This window comes from Plecotus auritus (genome assembly GCF_963455305.1).
Source record: "Plecotus auritus genome assembly, chromosome: 5".
Taxonomy (NCBI): domain Eukaryota; kingdom Metazoa; phylum Chordata; class Mammalia; order Chiroptera; family Vespertilionidae; genus Plecotus; species Plecotus auritus.
The window spans coordinates 3,005,609-3,022,027 of record NC_137776.1 but is presented as its reverse complement, the minus strand read 5'-3'; the positions used below and the strand labels follow the sequence as shown (position 1 = coordinate 3,022,027).

The following is a 16,419-nucleotide window of genomic DNA, read 5'->3' as shown; positions in this document are numbered from 1 at the left end:
GAAGAATAAAATTCCTTCCTAATGTCCCAGAGTTCTGCTGTTTGACATAAGGCAACATTCAGACTCAGCGTCCGCCACGAGTGCCTAGACGAGGAATCTACCAATGACACCAACACTACCAATGACAGCACAGGAGAGCATGGGGCACACCTGCTGGACCCAATTCACACCGCGAGAAAAACTGCCAGATGTTCAGGCGCCCCAATTCTCACCTCTGACCTACCATGGCCCGTCAGGATGACATTTTTCTCTGTCTTTGGGTGGTAATTTTTTATTTTTATTTTTTGGTCTCTTTCGGGTCAACAATGCAGCTCAGAGAAAATACGAGTTATCTGGTAGTCCAGAAAACAGACTCCAGGGCCTGACTTCTAACTCTGCACTTGGCAGCTGTGTGACCCAAATCCTACGAACCAGTGCTTTGGTGTAAATGAAGACGGTCACTCCCTCACGGGGTGGGTGGGAGGGTTAAGTAAATTAATCTGCAACAGGGCCTGGCACAGGCTAAGTGCCACTTCGTTGTTCATTATGACTACTGCCACACAGCAATAAAAATAGTTGAAAACGTAAGTCTCACCTAAAAAAAACTTTACATGACATTCTGGTAATTATGAACTTACATATCTGTGTCTGTCACGAGACTATGACTTCCGGCCTGTGGAGTATTCATTTTACTAACCAAGAGCAGGGTGCTCGCTGCCAGGTGCCAGCTCTGCCAGCCTTGCATCGCAGGGTGCTCGCTGCCAGGGGCCAGCTCTGCCAGCCTTGCATCGCAGAGTGCTCGCTGCCAGGGGCCAGCTCTGCCAGCCTTGCATCGCAGGGTGCTCGCTGCCAGGGGCCAGCTCTGCCAGCCTTGCACTGCAGGGTGCTCGCTGAGGGAGCCCCAGAGTCTAGCAGGGAGGAAGCCTCTCGGGATAGACCTACTCCAACAAATGGCAGTGAGCTCACATTGCAATAAAAGCAAAAAAAAAAAAAAGAGGGGAGGAACAAGACTATGAGGACCGCTGTGCTGAAGTTCCGTGCATAATGCATTCCAAAAGTGGGGTATAACGTTGTAAAGGTTAGTGCATTTTTAAGACAACCCCCTTTTCTTTTTACCGCGAAACGAACCCGCCCACCTTTGCAAGTGGAGAAGTGGGAGTAACGGCTTAGGCTGTCCGAGCGGAAACGCTTCCGGCCTCTGGGAACCCCGAGTCCTTGCGGCGCCCCAATTCTCACGTCTCTCAGACTATGGGGTATCTCAGGCCGCACCGTTAGGTTTGGTGACAGTCCCTCGGAAAGGGAATGACGAACCCCCTCCCCAGGGCTTTCCCCACAGGGGCGTCCGAGGTCCCGCCAAAACCACAAAACGTTCCCCTTTCACAGCCTGGGAGCCGGGCGGCGCAGCCAGACACTGGGGCCCGGCCCGCCTCCGGACCCGGGGACCCGGGGACCCGGCAGGGCAGCCCCGCCGCCCAGGCCCTGGCACAGACGGACTTTCCGCGCGCGTCTCCGCGGGGCTGTGGCGCCTCCCGGCCGCCGGCCCGGCCCGATGACGTCACTTCCGGCGCCGAGGTGGGCTTCCGGCGCTGGGAAGGCGGAGCGCCCATCGCTGGGAGGGAAGCCGACGGGCGCCCGCTGCCCCGCGCTCCCGGGAGCGGGTGAGTGGCTCGCTCCTCCCGGTTGCTTCTGCGCGCGGTCCCAGACCCACGACCTCGCCCCCTGCGGCGGGCAGCTGGCCGAGTCCCTCGCCTTTTAAAGATGTGTTTCTGTCGGCGTCAGAGAGGGAGGGGCAGGGAGCGATGGCAACATCAGTGATGAGGGAGGCTCGTGGGTGCGCTGCCTCCTGCGGCCCCGCCGTTGGAAGCCAGCCCGCAGCCCGGGCGTGCGCCCTGACCTGGAACTGACCGTGACCTCCTGGTTCCCAGGCCCACGCTCAGCCGCTGAGCCGGGGGGTGGGGGGGGAGCCCCAGCCCCTTGCCTTCTTGCAGACAGCTGGCCCAGGCCCCGGCTTCCCTGGGGAGCCCGTGGGCCCCGAAGAGCAGTACCTCGCACCAGCCGCCTGGCCTGCATTTGGGGGGTGCACATCTGATTGCTCTGGGAACCCCGAGTCCTTGCGGCGTTCCTTGGGGTGTGTCTGTCGGGGCTGAACCCCCACCGCTGTTCTCTGTGAATAGGTGGATCCCATCTGACCCCTGGGTGCCCTCTGCCCCGTGGAACAGTGCAAGTTGCAGTATCTGTTCGCCCTTTTTTCCGTGCTGTCCCGCTGGGGAGGTGGGGAAAGGGCCTTACACACCCTGAGGTCTTGTCGCTTTTGTTTCCTTAACCCTCACCTGAGGGCATTTTCCCGTTGACTTTTAGAGATGGTGATAGAGAGAGGGAGAGACAGAGAGAAACATCACGCATGGATTGGTTGCCTCCTGCCCCCGCCCAGACTGGGACCAGGGATCCAGCCTGCAGCTGAGGGAGGTGCCCTGGACCAGAATCGAACCCGGGACCCTTCAGTCCCCCAGGCGGTGCTCTATCCACTGAGCAAACCATCCAGGGCAACACCCAGAAAGTTTTAGGTGATTCGGGACCAGGAAACTGGATCCTTGGCAGAGTGGCAGCGTCGGGAGCGTTAGTGACCGACTGCTGCTATGTTGGGAAAAATAGGATTTGGGGACATCCCTGTTAGGATGAACCTCTGGCAGAAAGGTAAATTTAATTCGAAAAGTTGTCACTAATGGGTAAAATAGGAGGTTGCAGTCTCTTTAGTGGAGATGTGGTTCGTGTAAGGTGACGGCTATGGGAACACTTGTTTGTCAACTAGGTGACTAAAGCTTTTTTGTGTGTCTGCTGTTTTTGGAAATGATTAAATTTTATTTTGAAAGATGTTTCCAGGAAATAGGATGCATTTATTTTGACTGATCCATTTTGCCTTTATCGTTTGATTTTTTTAAAAAAACAAACACATTTTGTCTTAATGTTAGCGGTCAAAGAAATAAATAGCACTTTCCGGAGGACTATTCCATGCAACGGTTATACCGTAATATTAGCTGTTTTGTAAAGAATAAAGAGGGGTTTGGTAAGAACAGCATGAGGGCAACAGTAATCCAAAAAAAGTTACATCTGACTTCCCTATTTTCCCCTTAAAGAGTATTACATTCATTCACACTGTTATTTATATTGTAGTATATAAATTACATAACAAGTTGCTACAGCTTTAAATTTTTTTTGCTGACTTTTATAAGACTTTCCTACAATTTTATAAAACTACACATTAAAAAATAAACCGAGCTTTCAGAATTTTGCTTAACTGAATGGTCGAGTGGCTGATGACAATTCCGAATAATACTTAGTTTGTTTCTTTCATTCTTTTCCAGGAATTACCAATAGAGCAAGTATGCTAATATTGAATAGGACAGCAGGAGTTTTTCCTAAACCATCCAGAAGGAAAATTTATGAGTATTTAAGAAGTTTCCATTTCCATCCTGGGAAAGTATCTCCTCACAAAGTGGTGCTGGGAATTGAGACCAGTTGTGACGACACGGCAGCTGCTGTGGTGGATGAAACTGGACATGTTTTGGGAGAAGCAATACATTCCCAAACTGAAGTCCACTTAAAGTAAGTAGACACTATCTTGGTAGTTTTCCACTTCTTTTGGAAAATGTAAAATAAAATAGTTCTTTTCTGTTTCTCTATATGTATAAAAGCCTAAGCAACCGAATGACTGAACGAGGGGTCGACTGGTTGCTATGACGCTCAATGCAGGAGCTGTCCCCTGGTGGTCAGTGTGCTCCCACAGCCAACCTCCCTCGGCCCCTCCCCCCAGACAGCCAACCTCCCTCAGCCCCTCCCCCCATCCGGCCAACCTCCCTCGGCCCCTCCCCCCAGACAGCCAACCTCCCTCGGCCCCTCCCCCCATCCGGCCAACCTCCCTCAGCCCCTCCTCCTATCCGGCCAACCTCCCTCAGCCCCTCCCCCAATCCGGCCAACCTCCCTCGGCCCCTCCCCCCAGACAGCCAACCTCCCATGGCCCCAATCGGCCCTGATTGCTGGTCAGGCCGAGGGACCCACCCGTGCACGAATTCGTGCACTGGGCCTCTAGTCTTGTATAAAAGTTAAATTTTAGGAGCTAATTGCTTCTCTTGTACAAAAGCGTCTAAGAACTGCTGTTGTTAGACAGCCTTCCCCCCCTACCCCCCACTCAGCCTGGCCTTCAAGGCTCTCCCCAGTAAGGTTGGAACCCTACCTCATCCCATTGCCAAAAAGACACCGAGTTTGTTCCCAACTCCGATATTTATCCATGATTTCCCCTCGTTTGTCCACCTGTATGTTTCACGTTCTCCCCTGAAGGCCGAGGAGAGCCCGACCTGACTTCTGGCCTGTGTTAATCACTGGAGAGAACAAACCCTGTTCCTGTTCAGAGACACTTCTCATGCGGGTACCATGATAACAACATGCTAGTGTATTAAAGCACGGCGGGGTGCAGGGTCTGTAGACCCGGATGTTCTCGCCAGGCAGGGTACAGCAATGAGGGGGCTGGATAGGAAGTGGAACATAGCTACAGGGGGTCACCACCCGGCCCCAGCCAGTCACTGCCATGCAGGGCTAGAAACCCTGTGTTGTGGGATCCGACTCCTCAGGGAAATGTTACTGTAATAGCTCCAGATTTTTAAAATTAGTAGTTAATTCACAAGGTGTGGAAGTACTGTACAGACCAAAAACACCTGAAGTCATTCATTTAACAGCATCTGAGCAGGGAAAAAGGTTGATATTTTGAGATCGCAGACCTGTATTTGAATCATGAATGAGGCATTTGGCATTGGCTGACTTTAGGCAAGTTCTTTATCCTCTCTGTTTCCACACCCATAACATGGGAGAGATAACTGCCTTACAGGATTGGGGAAGTATAATAGGAATAACGTAGAATATTACGATTAGAAGTAATGACAGGCCTCTCACGCGGACATGATACGTAAAAGGGACAGGGAAGCACTAGGAAGTCCTTGCTTTCAGGAAGCTTGACCTAACCTCCAAGGCATGATACGCATTGACCCTTGGACAACGCGGGTTTGAACGGCATAGGTCCACTTACGCGTAGATTTTTTTCGGTAAGTATATTGGAACTTTTTTTGGAGATTCATAACAATTGGAAAAAGCTCGTGGCGGGGAAGCACAGCCGTCGAATACAACATCGGCAACACGCACTGCCAACCTTGTATTCGACGGCTGTGCTTCTTCTCTGCCACCGAGTCACACAGCTGAGAATATTTACAAAATAAGGAAAGGTCATGTCGTGAACGTATGAAATACTGGTGTATGTAGATACTAGTCTGTTTCATCACCGACTACCTTACAATATATACAAATCTGTTATAGAAAGTTCAGATTTGTCAGAACATATGCACGTACTGACAGACTGCACCTGGCGCCATTTGCAGTTGAGAGAAATGGAAACAAACGGAAAGATGAGGCACTCTCAGGGGTCCTCAAACTTTTTAAACAGGGGGCCAGGTCCCTGTCCCTCAGACCGTGGGAGGGCCGGACTATAGTTTAAAAAAAAAAACGATGAACAAATTCCTATGCGCACTGCGGGCCCGGGACGCGTCGGCTGCTAAGCAGGACAGGCAGCGGCCCCCGGCGGGCTGGATCCATGTCCTCGGCGGGCCGCCTGTGGCCCGCGGGCCGTAGTTTGAGGACCCCTGCGTCATAAAGGCGGAGAATTCACGGTCGTGCGTGCGGTACCGCCGCCATAGTTTCGTAGCGGCTCCCTGTCGCTCTTGCAGTGAGCTCTGGTGCTGCGAGCATCCCCTTCAAAGGCTGCGGGGTCTGATCACCTCTCCGAAAGCAGCTCATCTCCGGGAAACCGTGTGCCCCCATAATGCTGACCTCTTGGGGTTCCCACGTAGTTTCCATCGGGTCCCCTGCAGCACCACACACCTTGGATGACGCCCTGGGACCCATACGAAGTGCCGCTAGTGAGGAGCAGAGGGAAGTCGTGGCCCGACAGTAAAAAGCTGGCGTGCTTGGTCTAGATCGAGGTGTGCCCGCCAATCCGAGGGCAAGGAATCCAGGGGCAGGGCCTTCGTGAAGAAAAAGGAAGTTTGTGAGGCCGCTGCTGCTGCGGTGCCAGCAGGTGTGAAAGCCTGGCACTTCATCTGAAATACCGTCCGTGTCGTGTGTCTAGAACAGCCATGGGCAAACTACGGCCCGCGGGCCGGATCCGGCTGTTCTATCTGGTTCTCTTGCTCTCCCCTCCGCTCCTTTACTTTGAATTTATATTAGTTCACACAAACACTCCATCCATGTTTTGTTCTGGCCCTCTGGTCCAGTTTAAGAACCCATTGTGGCCCTCGAGTCAAAAAGTTTGCCCACCCCTGGTGTAGTATGTGGATGCCCAGTGTTAGTGACACGTAGCCATCGACAATGTTCTGTTTCATGTCAGACAAGATTGATGTGGGTACTGATAAGGCAGCTCGTCTTGTAAACAGACAATATGAACTTATCAGGTGTCCTCAAACTACGGCCCGCAGGCCACAGGCGGCCCGCCGTGGACATGGATCCGGCCCGCCGGGGGCCGCCGCCTGTCCTGCTTAGCAGCCGACGCGTCCCAGGCCCGCAGTGCGCATAGGAATTTGTTCATAGTTTTTTTTTAAACTATAGTCCGGCCCTCCCACGGTCTGAGGGACAGTGAACTGGCCCCCTGTTTAAAAAGTTTGAGGACCCCTGACTTACGGTATCAACGACGGCAGTACAGTACTAAGTGCAGTTTCTCTCCCGCAGGATTTTCTTAATAGCGATTTCATCTCTCTAGCTTACTTTATTGTAAGGACACAGTATGTAATACATACACCCAATGTGTGCTAGTTAACGGCCCGTGCTATCGGGAAGGCTGCCGGTCAGCGGCCGGCTTTAGTAGTCAGGTGTTGGACAAGTCCAAGTTATCCATGGCTTTTCGACGGCCCGGGGGCTGGCACCCCTGAGCCCTGCACTGGTCAAGGGTCGACTATTAAATAAATAGTCATTGCCCGCTCCTGCTGAGGATTTTCATTTATTTTATTTTTATTGATTTCAGAGAGGAAGGGAGAGGGAGACAGAGATGGAAACATCCATGATGACAGGGAATCATTCATCCGGCTGCCTCCTGCACGCCCCTACCTGGGGATCGAGCCTACAACACTGGCATGTGCCCCTGACCGAAACTGAACCCGGGACCCTTCAGTCCGCAGGCTGACGCTCTGTCCACCGATCCACCAGCTAGGGCAGGATTTTTATTTTCGTTTATATACCTAGCAGGTCTTCAGCATCAAATATTTAAACGTGGTGTTTTTTTGAGATTTGCGGCGCATGTTGCCGATCTTGTATTCGACGGCTGTGCTTCTCTGCCGCACGCTGGCACGCTTTTTGCTGGCAACTCTACCTCCTCCCTCTTTCCTCTTGGCATTCGGAGTGCTCATCCACTGCTTGTCCCGCGTGGACCCAAAACCAAAATCCCCACTTCATTCCAGAGTGCAGGCTGCCGACTGTCCTGCGGTGACTGCCAGTGCAGTGCCCAAAATAACCTCATCTCCGTCCCTGAACTGGCTTCATGTTTCCGTCAGTACCTCTCTTCTCCCGGTCGCTCCAGCGCACGCTCTGACCCACCTCTGATGCCTTGGCCTCCCTCCCCTTCCGCCCGCGTCGTGATTACAGTGTCCCAGGCGCTCTGTCCCTTTCTTTCCATTCCCACAGTCACCCAGTTTCAGGTGTAATCACCTTCGCCTTTTGCAGTAACTTTAAAAACCTTTTAGCCGAAACCGGTGTGGCTCCGTGGATAGAGCGTCGGCCTGCAGACTGAAGGGTCCCGGGTTCGATTCTGGTCAAGGGCATGTACCTTAGTTGCGGGCACATCCCCAGTGGGGGGTGTGCAGGAGGCAGCTGATGTTTCTAGCTCTCTATCCCTCTCCCTTCCTCTCTGTAAAAAATCAATAAAAAACAAAAAAACAAAAAAACAACCTTTTAAAACCCTCCTACCTGCAGAGAGATCAGTTTTTCCAAAGTCCAGTCTCACCTTGCCCTTTCCTTGCTCAAGACGTCCTCCTTGGAATGCTTCTCGAGATTATTGTGGCGATTTCCTTCAGCGACAGACAAATTGGGTGCAGAGACGTCCCACCCCGAGTCCCCGCACGTTGGGTTCCAGCAGCTGCATTGTGAGACACGTTTGAAAACATGTGACTAACGTGTTTAGCTACATAACGATTAACTTGAAAACATGCCTTCAGCTCTCATCTATAATTTTTCTTCCCCTGTTTTTACAATCTTAACATTATGAAAAGCTTTTTTAAAAATCTCTTTCAGAACAGGTGGCATCATTCCTCCGGTTGCTCAGCAGCTTCACAGAGAAAATATCCAGCGAATAGTGCAAGAGGCGCTCTCTGCCAGTCAAGTCCCCCCGAGCGAACTCTCCGCCGTCGCGACCACCACCATGCCCGGCCTCGCTCTGAGCCTGGGCGTGGGCCTGGCGTTCAGCCTGCAGCTGGTCGACCAGTTGAAAAAGCCCTTTATTCCCATCCATCACATGGAAGCTCATGCACTTACTATTAGGCTGACAAATAAAGTGGACTTTCCTTTTTTAGTTCTCTTGATTTCTGGAGGCCACTGTCTGTTGGCTTTGGTTCGAGGAGTCTCAGATTTTCTGCTTCTTGGAAAGTCTTTGGACATAGCGCCGGGTGACATGCTTGACAAGGTAACCCAGAATTAATTTCTACGTTATTTTTTGTTAAGGTGTCGTTTTCAGTTAAGTAGTGATAGCTGCACTAGTACCATTCATCTAAATATTCCTGAATGATATCCCGTTAGACTGAAAAAACATGTGTGGGGTAAGAAAAAGAAAAAGTAGTTTACAAAAGATGCTTTCTGCCCCATTTCAAATAAAATGTAGGAGGGTTACCTCAGCCCATAAAGGCTCACATACTTAGCAAATGCAGTTATGTTTTTTGTTTTTTTAATTCTTCATTGCTTAATGTATTACATATGTCTCCTTTTCCCCCCATTGACCTCTCCCCAGCCACCCCCATCCCCCCACGCATGCCCTCACCCCCCTGTTGTCTGTGTCCATTGGTTATGCTTATATGCATGCTTACAAGTCCTTTGGTTGATCTCTCTCCCTTTCCCCCACCCTCCCCTACCTTCCCTCTGAGGTTTGATGGTCTGATCAATGCTTCCCTGTCTCTGGATCTGTTTTTGTTCATCAGTTTATGTTGTTCATTATAATCCACAAATGAGTGAGATCATGTGATATTTATCTTTCTCCAAATGACTTATTTCACTTAGCATAATGCTCTCCAGGTCCATCCATGCTGTTGCAAATAGTAGGCGTTCCTTCCTTTTTACAGAGTGTAGTATTCCATTGTGTAGATGTACCACAGTTTTCTAATCCACTCATCTGCTGATGGGCACTTAGGCTGTTTCCAAATCTTAGCTCTGGTGAATTGTGCCGCTATGAACATAGGGTGCATATATTCTTTCTGAATGGTGTTTCTGTTTTCTTGGGATATATTCCTAGAAGTGGGACCACTGGGTCAAATGGGAGTTCCATTTTTAGTTTTTTGAGGAAACTCCATACTGGTCTCCACAGTGGCTGCACCAGTCTGCATCCCCACCAGCAGTGCACGAGGGTTCCTTTTTCTCCGCATCCTCGCCAGCACTTTTCGTTTGTTGGTTTGTTGATGATAGCCATTCTGACAGGTGTGAGGTGGTACCTCGTTGTCTGCAGTTATGTTTTTCATCAAATTGGATGAGACAGGCAGTCCTCGGGTTACGTTGGACTCCACGTACGTCGTTTTATGGTTACATCACCATTTCCCATCCTATATTATAGAAGGCTAGTATGCAAATAGACTGAATGGCAGAACGACCGGTTGCTATGACACACACTGACCACCAGGGGGCAGATGCTCAACACAGGAGCTGCCCCCTGGTGGTCAGTGTACTCCCACAGGGAGAGCTCAGCTCAGCCAGAAGCCCTGCTCACGGCTGGTGAGCACAGCCACGGTGGCGGGAGTCTCTCCCACCTCCATGGCAGCGCTAAGGATGCCCAACTGCCGTCAGTCGAATATCCCCCGAGGGCTCCTGGACTGCCAGAGGGCACAGGCCGGGCCGAGGGACCCTCCCCCATGTGCATGAATTTTGTGCACCGGGCCTCTAGTTTATTTATAGGGGAAAAAAAAGTTCTGTCGACGGATGTACATATGTGCTTTATGTATTTTATTATTTACTGTATTTACCACAAGTAAAGGTCAGGAATTGTTATCTTTTCTTTTAAATTTTTTTTACTGTGTCACTTCATTACTGCGGTGTCTGCCCCACGTGAGTGATGTAGTTGCTCACGTAGGTGGGTTCTGACTTACGGAAATCGCGTTAGCGTTACATCGCCCGTAGGAACGGACCTCCGACGGAACCCGAGGACCTACTGTACATGTGAAAGGAGGTATTTTGTGAAGTGTCAAATGTGAAACAGGAGGATATAGAAAAATAAGGACATTAACGACGCACAAAGTTCTGTGGTTAAATGTCACCATTGCCAGCACTGCCACCAAGCCGATTGCTTCTTCCTTTGAGGTAGAATCCTGCAGAAATCCTGCTGCCAGCCGCTGGCACGACTGGAAGAAGTAGGGCCGATTCTTGTGGAAGAAGCGGCCATTCTTACCTTCCAGCCTGTTCCCCGCCCCCCGGGGCAGAGCAGCAGAGGGCGGGAGGCCGTGCCTGGCCGCCGTGGGTCCGCTGGTCAGGAAGGCTGGCCTGGCCGTCTCGCTGACCAGCTGTCGCCCGTACTCGTAAAAGCAGAGCATGTCTGCTTCGTCGCGGTTTGGTGTGTGTTTCATTTCCTTTGCGCCTTGGTTTCAAAACGTGCACTTTTCTGCCTCATTGGGAGACGCTTTGTGTGTTTCTGACAGGTGGCCAGAAGACTGTCTTTGGTGAAACACCCGGAGTGTGCCGCCATGAGTGGCGGGCAGGCCGTCGAGCACTTGGCGAAACAGGGAAATAGACTGCAGTTTGACCTCACACCGCCCATGCATCGTGCCAAGAACTGTGATTTTTCTTTCACTGGACTTCAACATGCCATCGATAAGATAGTAACCAGAAAGGAAAAAGAGGAAGGTATATTTCTGATAAATTAAAGCCATCGATAAGATAGTAACCAGAAAGGAAAAAGAGGAAGGTATATTTCTGATAAATTAAAGCCATCGATAAGATAGTAACCAGAAAGGAAAAAGAGGAAGGTATATTTCTGATAAATTAAAGCCATCGATAAGATAGTAACCAGAAAGGAAAAAGAGGAAGGTATATTTCTGATAAATTAAAGCCATCGACAAGATAGTAACCAGAAAGGAAAAAGAGGAAGGTATATTTCTGATAAATTAAAGCCATCGATAAGATAGTAACCAGAAAGGAAAAAGAGGAAGGTATATTTCTAATAAATTAAAGCCATCGATAAGATAGCAACCAGAAAGGAAAAAGAGGAAGGTATATTTCTAATAAATTAAAGCCATCGACAAGATAGTAACCAGAAAGGAAAAAGAGGAAGGTATATTTCTAATAAATTAAAGCGGACAGCCCTAGCCGGCTTGGCCCCGTGGATAGAGCTTCGGCCTGCGGGCCGAAGGGTCTGGGTTCGATTCCGGTCAAGGGTATGTACCTCGGTTGCAGGGGCCCAGGCCCTGGTCAGGGCTCGTGAAGGAGGCAGCCAATCGATGTTTCTCTCTGTCTCCCCCTCCCTTCCACTCTCTCTGGAAATGAATGGGAAAATCTCCTGGGGTGAGAGTTAACAAAAAAAGTAACAAAATATGGGCAGGGGAGTGATCCCAGCCTGTGCTCTGTCTGCAGGCCTGGAGCCGGGGCAGGTCCTGTCCTCGGCCCCCGACATCGCGGCCGCCGCGCAGCACGCCACCGCCTGCCACCTCGCCAAGCGCACGCACCGCGCCCTCCTCTTCTGCCAGCAGAGAGGCCTGCTGCCCCCGAGCAACGCCACCCTGGTGAGCCCTTCACCCTGGGGAGCCCCTCGCCCTGGGGAGCCCTTCACCCTGGGGAGCCCCTCGCCCTGGAGTGGTGGTGCCCTCCACGCTGAGGTGTTCTCCGAGGGCTCAGCTGCCTGTGCTTGTGCCCGGAGGGAAGGGCTCAGCGCCACCCGCGGAGGGAAGACCCACATCCCTTCCTGGTACCCTTCCTGGTAGCAGAGGCAGCCGTGGGGGATGTGGTCACAGCCCCGTGGCCAGGAAGTCCCAGGCCGCTCAGCTCGTGCATTTCAAAGGGTCTGTGATGAGGAGGAAGGGCAGGGGCTGGTGGCATGATTTTCACAGAAACAGGCTGATTTCCTTAAAGCTTGGGTTCCTTTGATGAAACGCCCGTGTGTTTACAGCCTTGGTAAACGTGTCGGGTAACTGTGTCTTAAAGTGCATTCTTCTGAAAATTAGGAAGTGAGACAATATGTAGGTGGTGGTAGACGCACAGAATGGAATATCAAAGGTAATCGTTTTTAAAGGATTTAAGGAAAAAAGTGCTTACAAGTAAAAACTCCAGGGTCGAAGGTATTGTACTATGACTGTCCTTAGAAAAAGGTCAGGAAAATAACACAAAAATAGGATAGGAGTGATTATATGCTGATAGTGAAATGTTTTGTGGTATTTCTCTTCTCCAATTTTTTATTATGCAAATACATCACTTGCCCATCATCCCTCTGCCAGAACGTGATGTTTTCGTTGTCTGACGCTGCTGTTTTCCCAGGGTCAGCTCCCAGCCTGGCTCATATCCGTGTGTGACACCCGTTCCTGTGGTCTTCTCGACTCCTTCAGGTTGTGTCTGGGGGAGTTGCCAGCAACTTCTACATCCGAAAAGCTCTGGAACTTGTAACAGATGCCACTCAGTGCGCATTGCTGTGTCCTCCCCCGAGACTGTGCACGGACAATGGCGTGATGATCGCGTGGTAAGCCTTCCTCGGAACTAGGTCAGTGTGCACTGCCCGTTCGCCATGCTCCACCTTCTCCCTTTAACTCCGGGCTGTTCACTTTCTGGAATGATCCTTGCTTAGGAACGGGATTGAAAGACTGCGTGCCGGCGTGGGCGTTTTGTACGACACAGAAGGCGTCCGCTACGAACCCAGGTGGGTAGCACCATTGCTGTCTTTACGCAGGTCGCATCACAAAAGTCAAACCGGGAGTTTGCTTTTATATATGAGGTTCTCGTTGATATTCTGGTTACACTCATTTCTTTCAGGAACCTATCAGGTAGATACCTTATAAGAAATACGTTCGCTACAATTTCAGACGATAAAGAATCTGACAAATCACAGGTTAGAAACAGGTGACGGGTAAGGGTGATGGATTCCTTCGTTCGGAAACAGAGTGAAAACCCTGTCCCTGGCCTGCCTCTTGCAATGCCAGATCCATCTCAGAACCAGCGAGGGTGCTGGGAAACGGAAGGGAGTGTGCAGGAAGCTTCCTGGTGGAGACTGGGCTGCGAGGATGCTCTCCTCCGCGCCGCTGAGACACGGCCCAGGCAGCTGCTGCTCCCTGCGAGCCTCCCTCTGTCTCCCGGATCAGAGCTCCTCCGAGGAGCACGGTGTCTCCATCGGTTATCACGTTCCGGGCTAAGTTCATCCCGGACTCGGAAAAGCAGTCAAGGGTGGTTACGTTTCCTGACCGAACAGTTCTGTGTCTGCATTGTTCCATCTGACGCTTTAAAACTTCTCCGCCTTGGCGTCCGTAACTGTCGCTGCATGAACCAGGCTCCTAGGGCTGACTATAAGTGAGCAGAGTTAGCTGGTGGCGGCAGAACACCCCCCCCCCCCCCCCCCCGTTCCGTGTGGATGGCCCAGCCTTCGGTGGAATTCGTCGTCTGATGCGGTGATGTCTCCTTGGGGCAGGGTGGCGGCTGGAGACGGTGGCTTTTCCCGGGTCAGGTAACATAGTGAAATAGCAGAAACCAGAAGCCAAAACGATGAACAAAGGAAGAACAAAGAAAGAGGGCAGGATCTAAGACCTCTCCTGCCAGCAGCCACCGAGGAAGGGGGACAAGGGGCCAGCCAGGTGGTGACGCCTCAGGGAAGCAGCAGTGGGCACCTGGGGAATGGCTAACGGAGGAAGGGGTGCAGTTTGCCTTCAGCTGTATAGTGAACTGTTCGCCTTCTTAGCTTTATAAAGAATTACAAGACTTTTTTTGTTATTTTTCTACCTCATTTTAGGTCTTTATTTATTTACAGTATTTGAGAGATGTAGAATTATTTCTTTCAAAACAGCTCAATCCCCAAAGTCATTGAGTTGTATACACTGAGTGGCCAGATTATTATGATCTCTGAACGCATAATAGCCTGTTGCATGAATTCATGCATGGGTGGGGTCTGGCCAGCCTGGCCAGGGGGAGGGGTCATGGGCGGTTGGCCGGCCTGCCTGCTGGTCGAATTCCTGGTCGAGGGGACAATTTGCATATTAGCCTTTTATTATATAGGATATACAATGAGTGGCCAGATTATTACGCATTCAGAGATCATAATAATCTGGCCACTCGGTGTATATTAAATATGTGTAGCTTTTTACAAATGTCAAATATACCTCAAAATGGTTTTAAAAAGTCTCCAAATTTAGATTTCTTATTAATGGAACTGGCCTTTCTTCACCCTTTATTCTGGTTTGAGATCCTATTGTATTTGTATTTATTTAAGAACTATCGCCACATGGGATTAATTACAAATTAGATATGTATGTTGTTAGAATTCTAAGCAAACAGTCTATAGAACTAGCGATAGATGAGGAAGCCAATGTTTGCAGTAATGTGATTTGTCTGATTTCTGATGCAGATGTCCTCTGGGAGTGGATATATCCAAAGAAGTTGAAGAAGCCGCCATAAAAGTTCCACAATTAAAAATGAAGATTTGAGCCCGGCCGGCATGGCTCAGTGGTTGGGGGTCGACCTATGAACCAGAAGGCCATGGTTCGATTCCTGGTCAGGGCACATGCCCGGGTTGTGAGCTTGATCCCCAGTAGGGAGTGTGCAGGAGACAGCCGATCATTGATGTCTCTATCTCCCTTCCTCTCTGAAATCAATAAAAAAATATTTTTTTAAAAATGAAGGTTTGATTTTTGCTTTTCAAAAAATCCCTAAAGGTAATATTTCAACATTTCAGTTTTGATTTTTTGGGTATCAAATTGTAGGAGATACATAATATTGCGCATCAAGACTTTCTTTTGTTATTCCTTCTCTTGCGTCTGATGTTTAGCACCTGCTCTTTTGAGAGACGATAGCAGTGTTATTGTCTTATAAGAGAATATGTGTTTTTAAATAAAAAACCACAGTAAAACGCCTGGGGGGAAGGATGCACTGATGCTGGCAGACAGAGAACCAGCCCTACAGGGAGAAAGGCGGTGACTCTGCTGAGTTCTGGCCCGTGTTATGCAGGCCTGGGTCTTCCCCCTTTTCTCATATCAGAGTAGGGGGAGCTTTTTTAGGGGAGCAGGGCGTGGGGGCTTTTGCTGAAGCATTAGCCTGACTTTTCCAAATAGAGGAGAGTTTTAGAAAGGGAGCCAGGCCAAAATCGTGTCAATCACAGAATTCTAAGTCAAGACGAAAGGTAACTTTGGCGAGCAGAATGTCTGTTAAGGGTAGACATACATGACGAAAGGGTTTTGTTTTTGGGGATGATTTCCCTGGATCTGGTACTTGGAACTGCAGATGTCAGAACAGTTGGCCCCTTTCCCTGCCTGGGTTAGAGTGACTTTAACTGTAAGGACATTGCTGTGGACTGTTCGTGTCCTTGGAGAGACTTAGGTTATGTCTGTAAGGTTTAATCAGAGATGTAAGACTTAATCTGACCGCAGCCAATAAGTTGACCAAGACAAGCAGGGTAAAAGCGAAAAATCGCGTTTATTGAAAGCTCTCGGGTGAGGTCCCGCGGTCCGAGAGCACAGGCCGGGGGAGTCACACTTTATTCACCGGTGGGCTGCACCGGTGGGCTTAGAGAAAATGAATTCAAATTCTAAGCAAGGCTACAAGCAGAACTTCCCTTTTTATTAAAGAGCCAGCCCTATGTGCACTTAGTGGTTATCTCGCTGCTGGCCTTGAAAACAACACAGTTCTATCCAATTAAAAATGCACCTGGCATGGCATTGAGAGTATGGGCATATCTAGTCTCTGGCCTACAAGGTCAGACAGCTTAAGTTTATCTTCCTCATTATTCAAGCAGGCTAAAGCAGGCTAGAAAGCAAAGTTTGTAAAGTTCCTGCTTTCCCAGCCCCAGACCTTACAATGTCATCCATGCGGGACCAGGGCTTAACGTTCTAGCCAGCGGCTTGCTTTCCGGAGACACTAGGAGGCAAGGATCAACTCTGTGACGACAGATGTCTCTGTGTGGTCCCGCCTTAAAGTCACTCGCCTTTGGGGAAATTCCACAGGTGATTCTCCCACCCCCGCCTCCCCCGGAAGCAGCGC

The 16,419-nt window shown here is 50.2% G+C and overlaps 1 protein-coding gene across 5 annotated transcripts; it reads left to right on the top strand.

The window, feature by feature from the left end:
- Nucleotides 1–1,559: 1,559 nt before the first annotated feature.
- OSGEPL1 (O-sialoglycoprotein endopeptidase like 1) lies at nucleotides 1,560–15,056 on the top strand. Of its 5 annotated transcripts, none has more exons than XR_013960742.1 (8): nucleotides 1,560–1,637; nucleotides 3,342–3,582; nucleotides 8,299–8,686; nucleotides 10,896–11,100; nucleotides 11,827–11,975; nucleotides 12,792–12,943; nucleotides 13,028–13,099; nucleotides 14,792–15,055. XR_013960742.1 is itself a non-coding variant. In XM_080671162.1 (8 exons), exons 2-8 carry the CDS (start codon nucleotides 3,362–3,364, stop codon nucleotides 14,868–14,870), a joined length of 1,245 nt encoding a protein of 414 aa, XP_080527288.1. In that variant the 5' UTR covers nucleotides 1,560–1,637; nucleotides 3,342–3,361; the 3' UTR covers nucleotides 14,871–15,056. The 5 variants fall into 5 exon arrangements, 2 of the variants coding, with proteins under 2 accessions (XP_080527288.1, XP_080527287.1); XR_013960743.1 differs by having other exon boundaries at nucleotides 12,724–12,922; XR_013960744.1 differs by having other exon boundaries at nucleotides 12,724–12,943.
- Nucleotides 15,057–16,419: the final 1,363 nt, after the last annotated feature.

Bases quoted from the DNA above. Each gene is read 5' to 3' on its own strand.
- OSGEPL1 (XM_080671161.1), top strand. From the start codon at position 3,362: ATGCTAATATTGAATAGGACAGCAGGAGTTTTTCCTAAACCATCCAGA. The intron at 11,101-11,826 runs GTATATTTCTGA...CTCTGTCTGCAG, and splicing joins CAGAAAGGAAAAAGAGGAAG to GCCTGGAGCCGGGGCAGGTC. The intron at 12,923-13,027 runs GTAAGCCTTCCT...ATCCTTGCTTAG, and splicing joins AATGGCGTGATGATCGCGTG to GAACGGGATTGAAAGACTGC.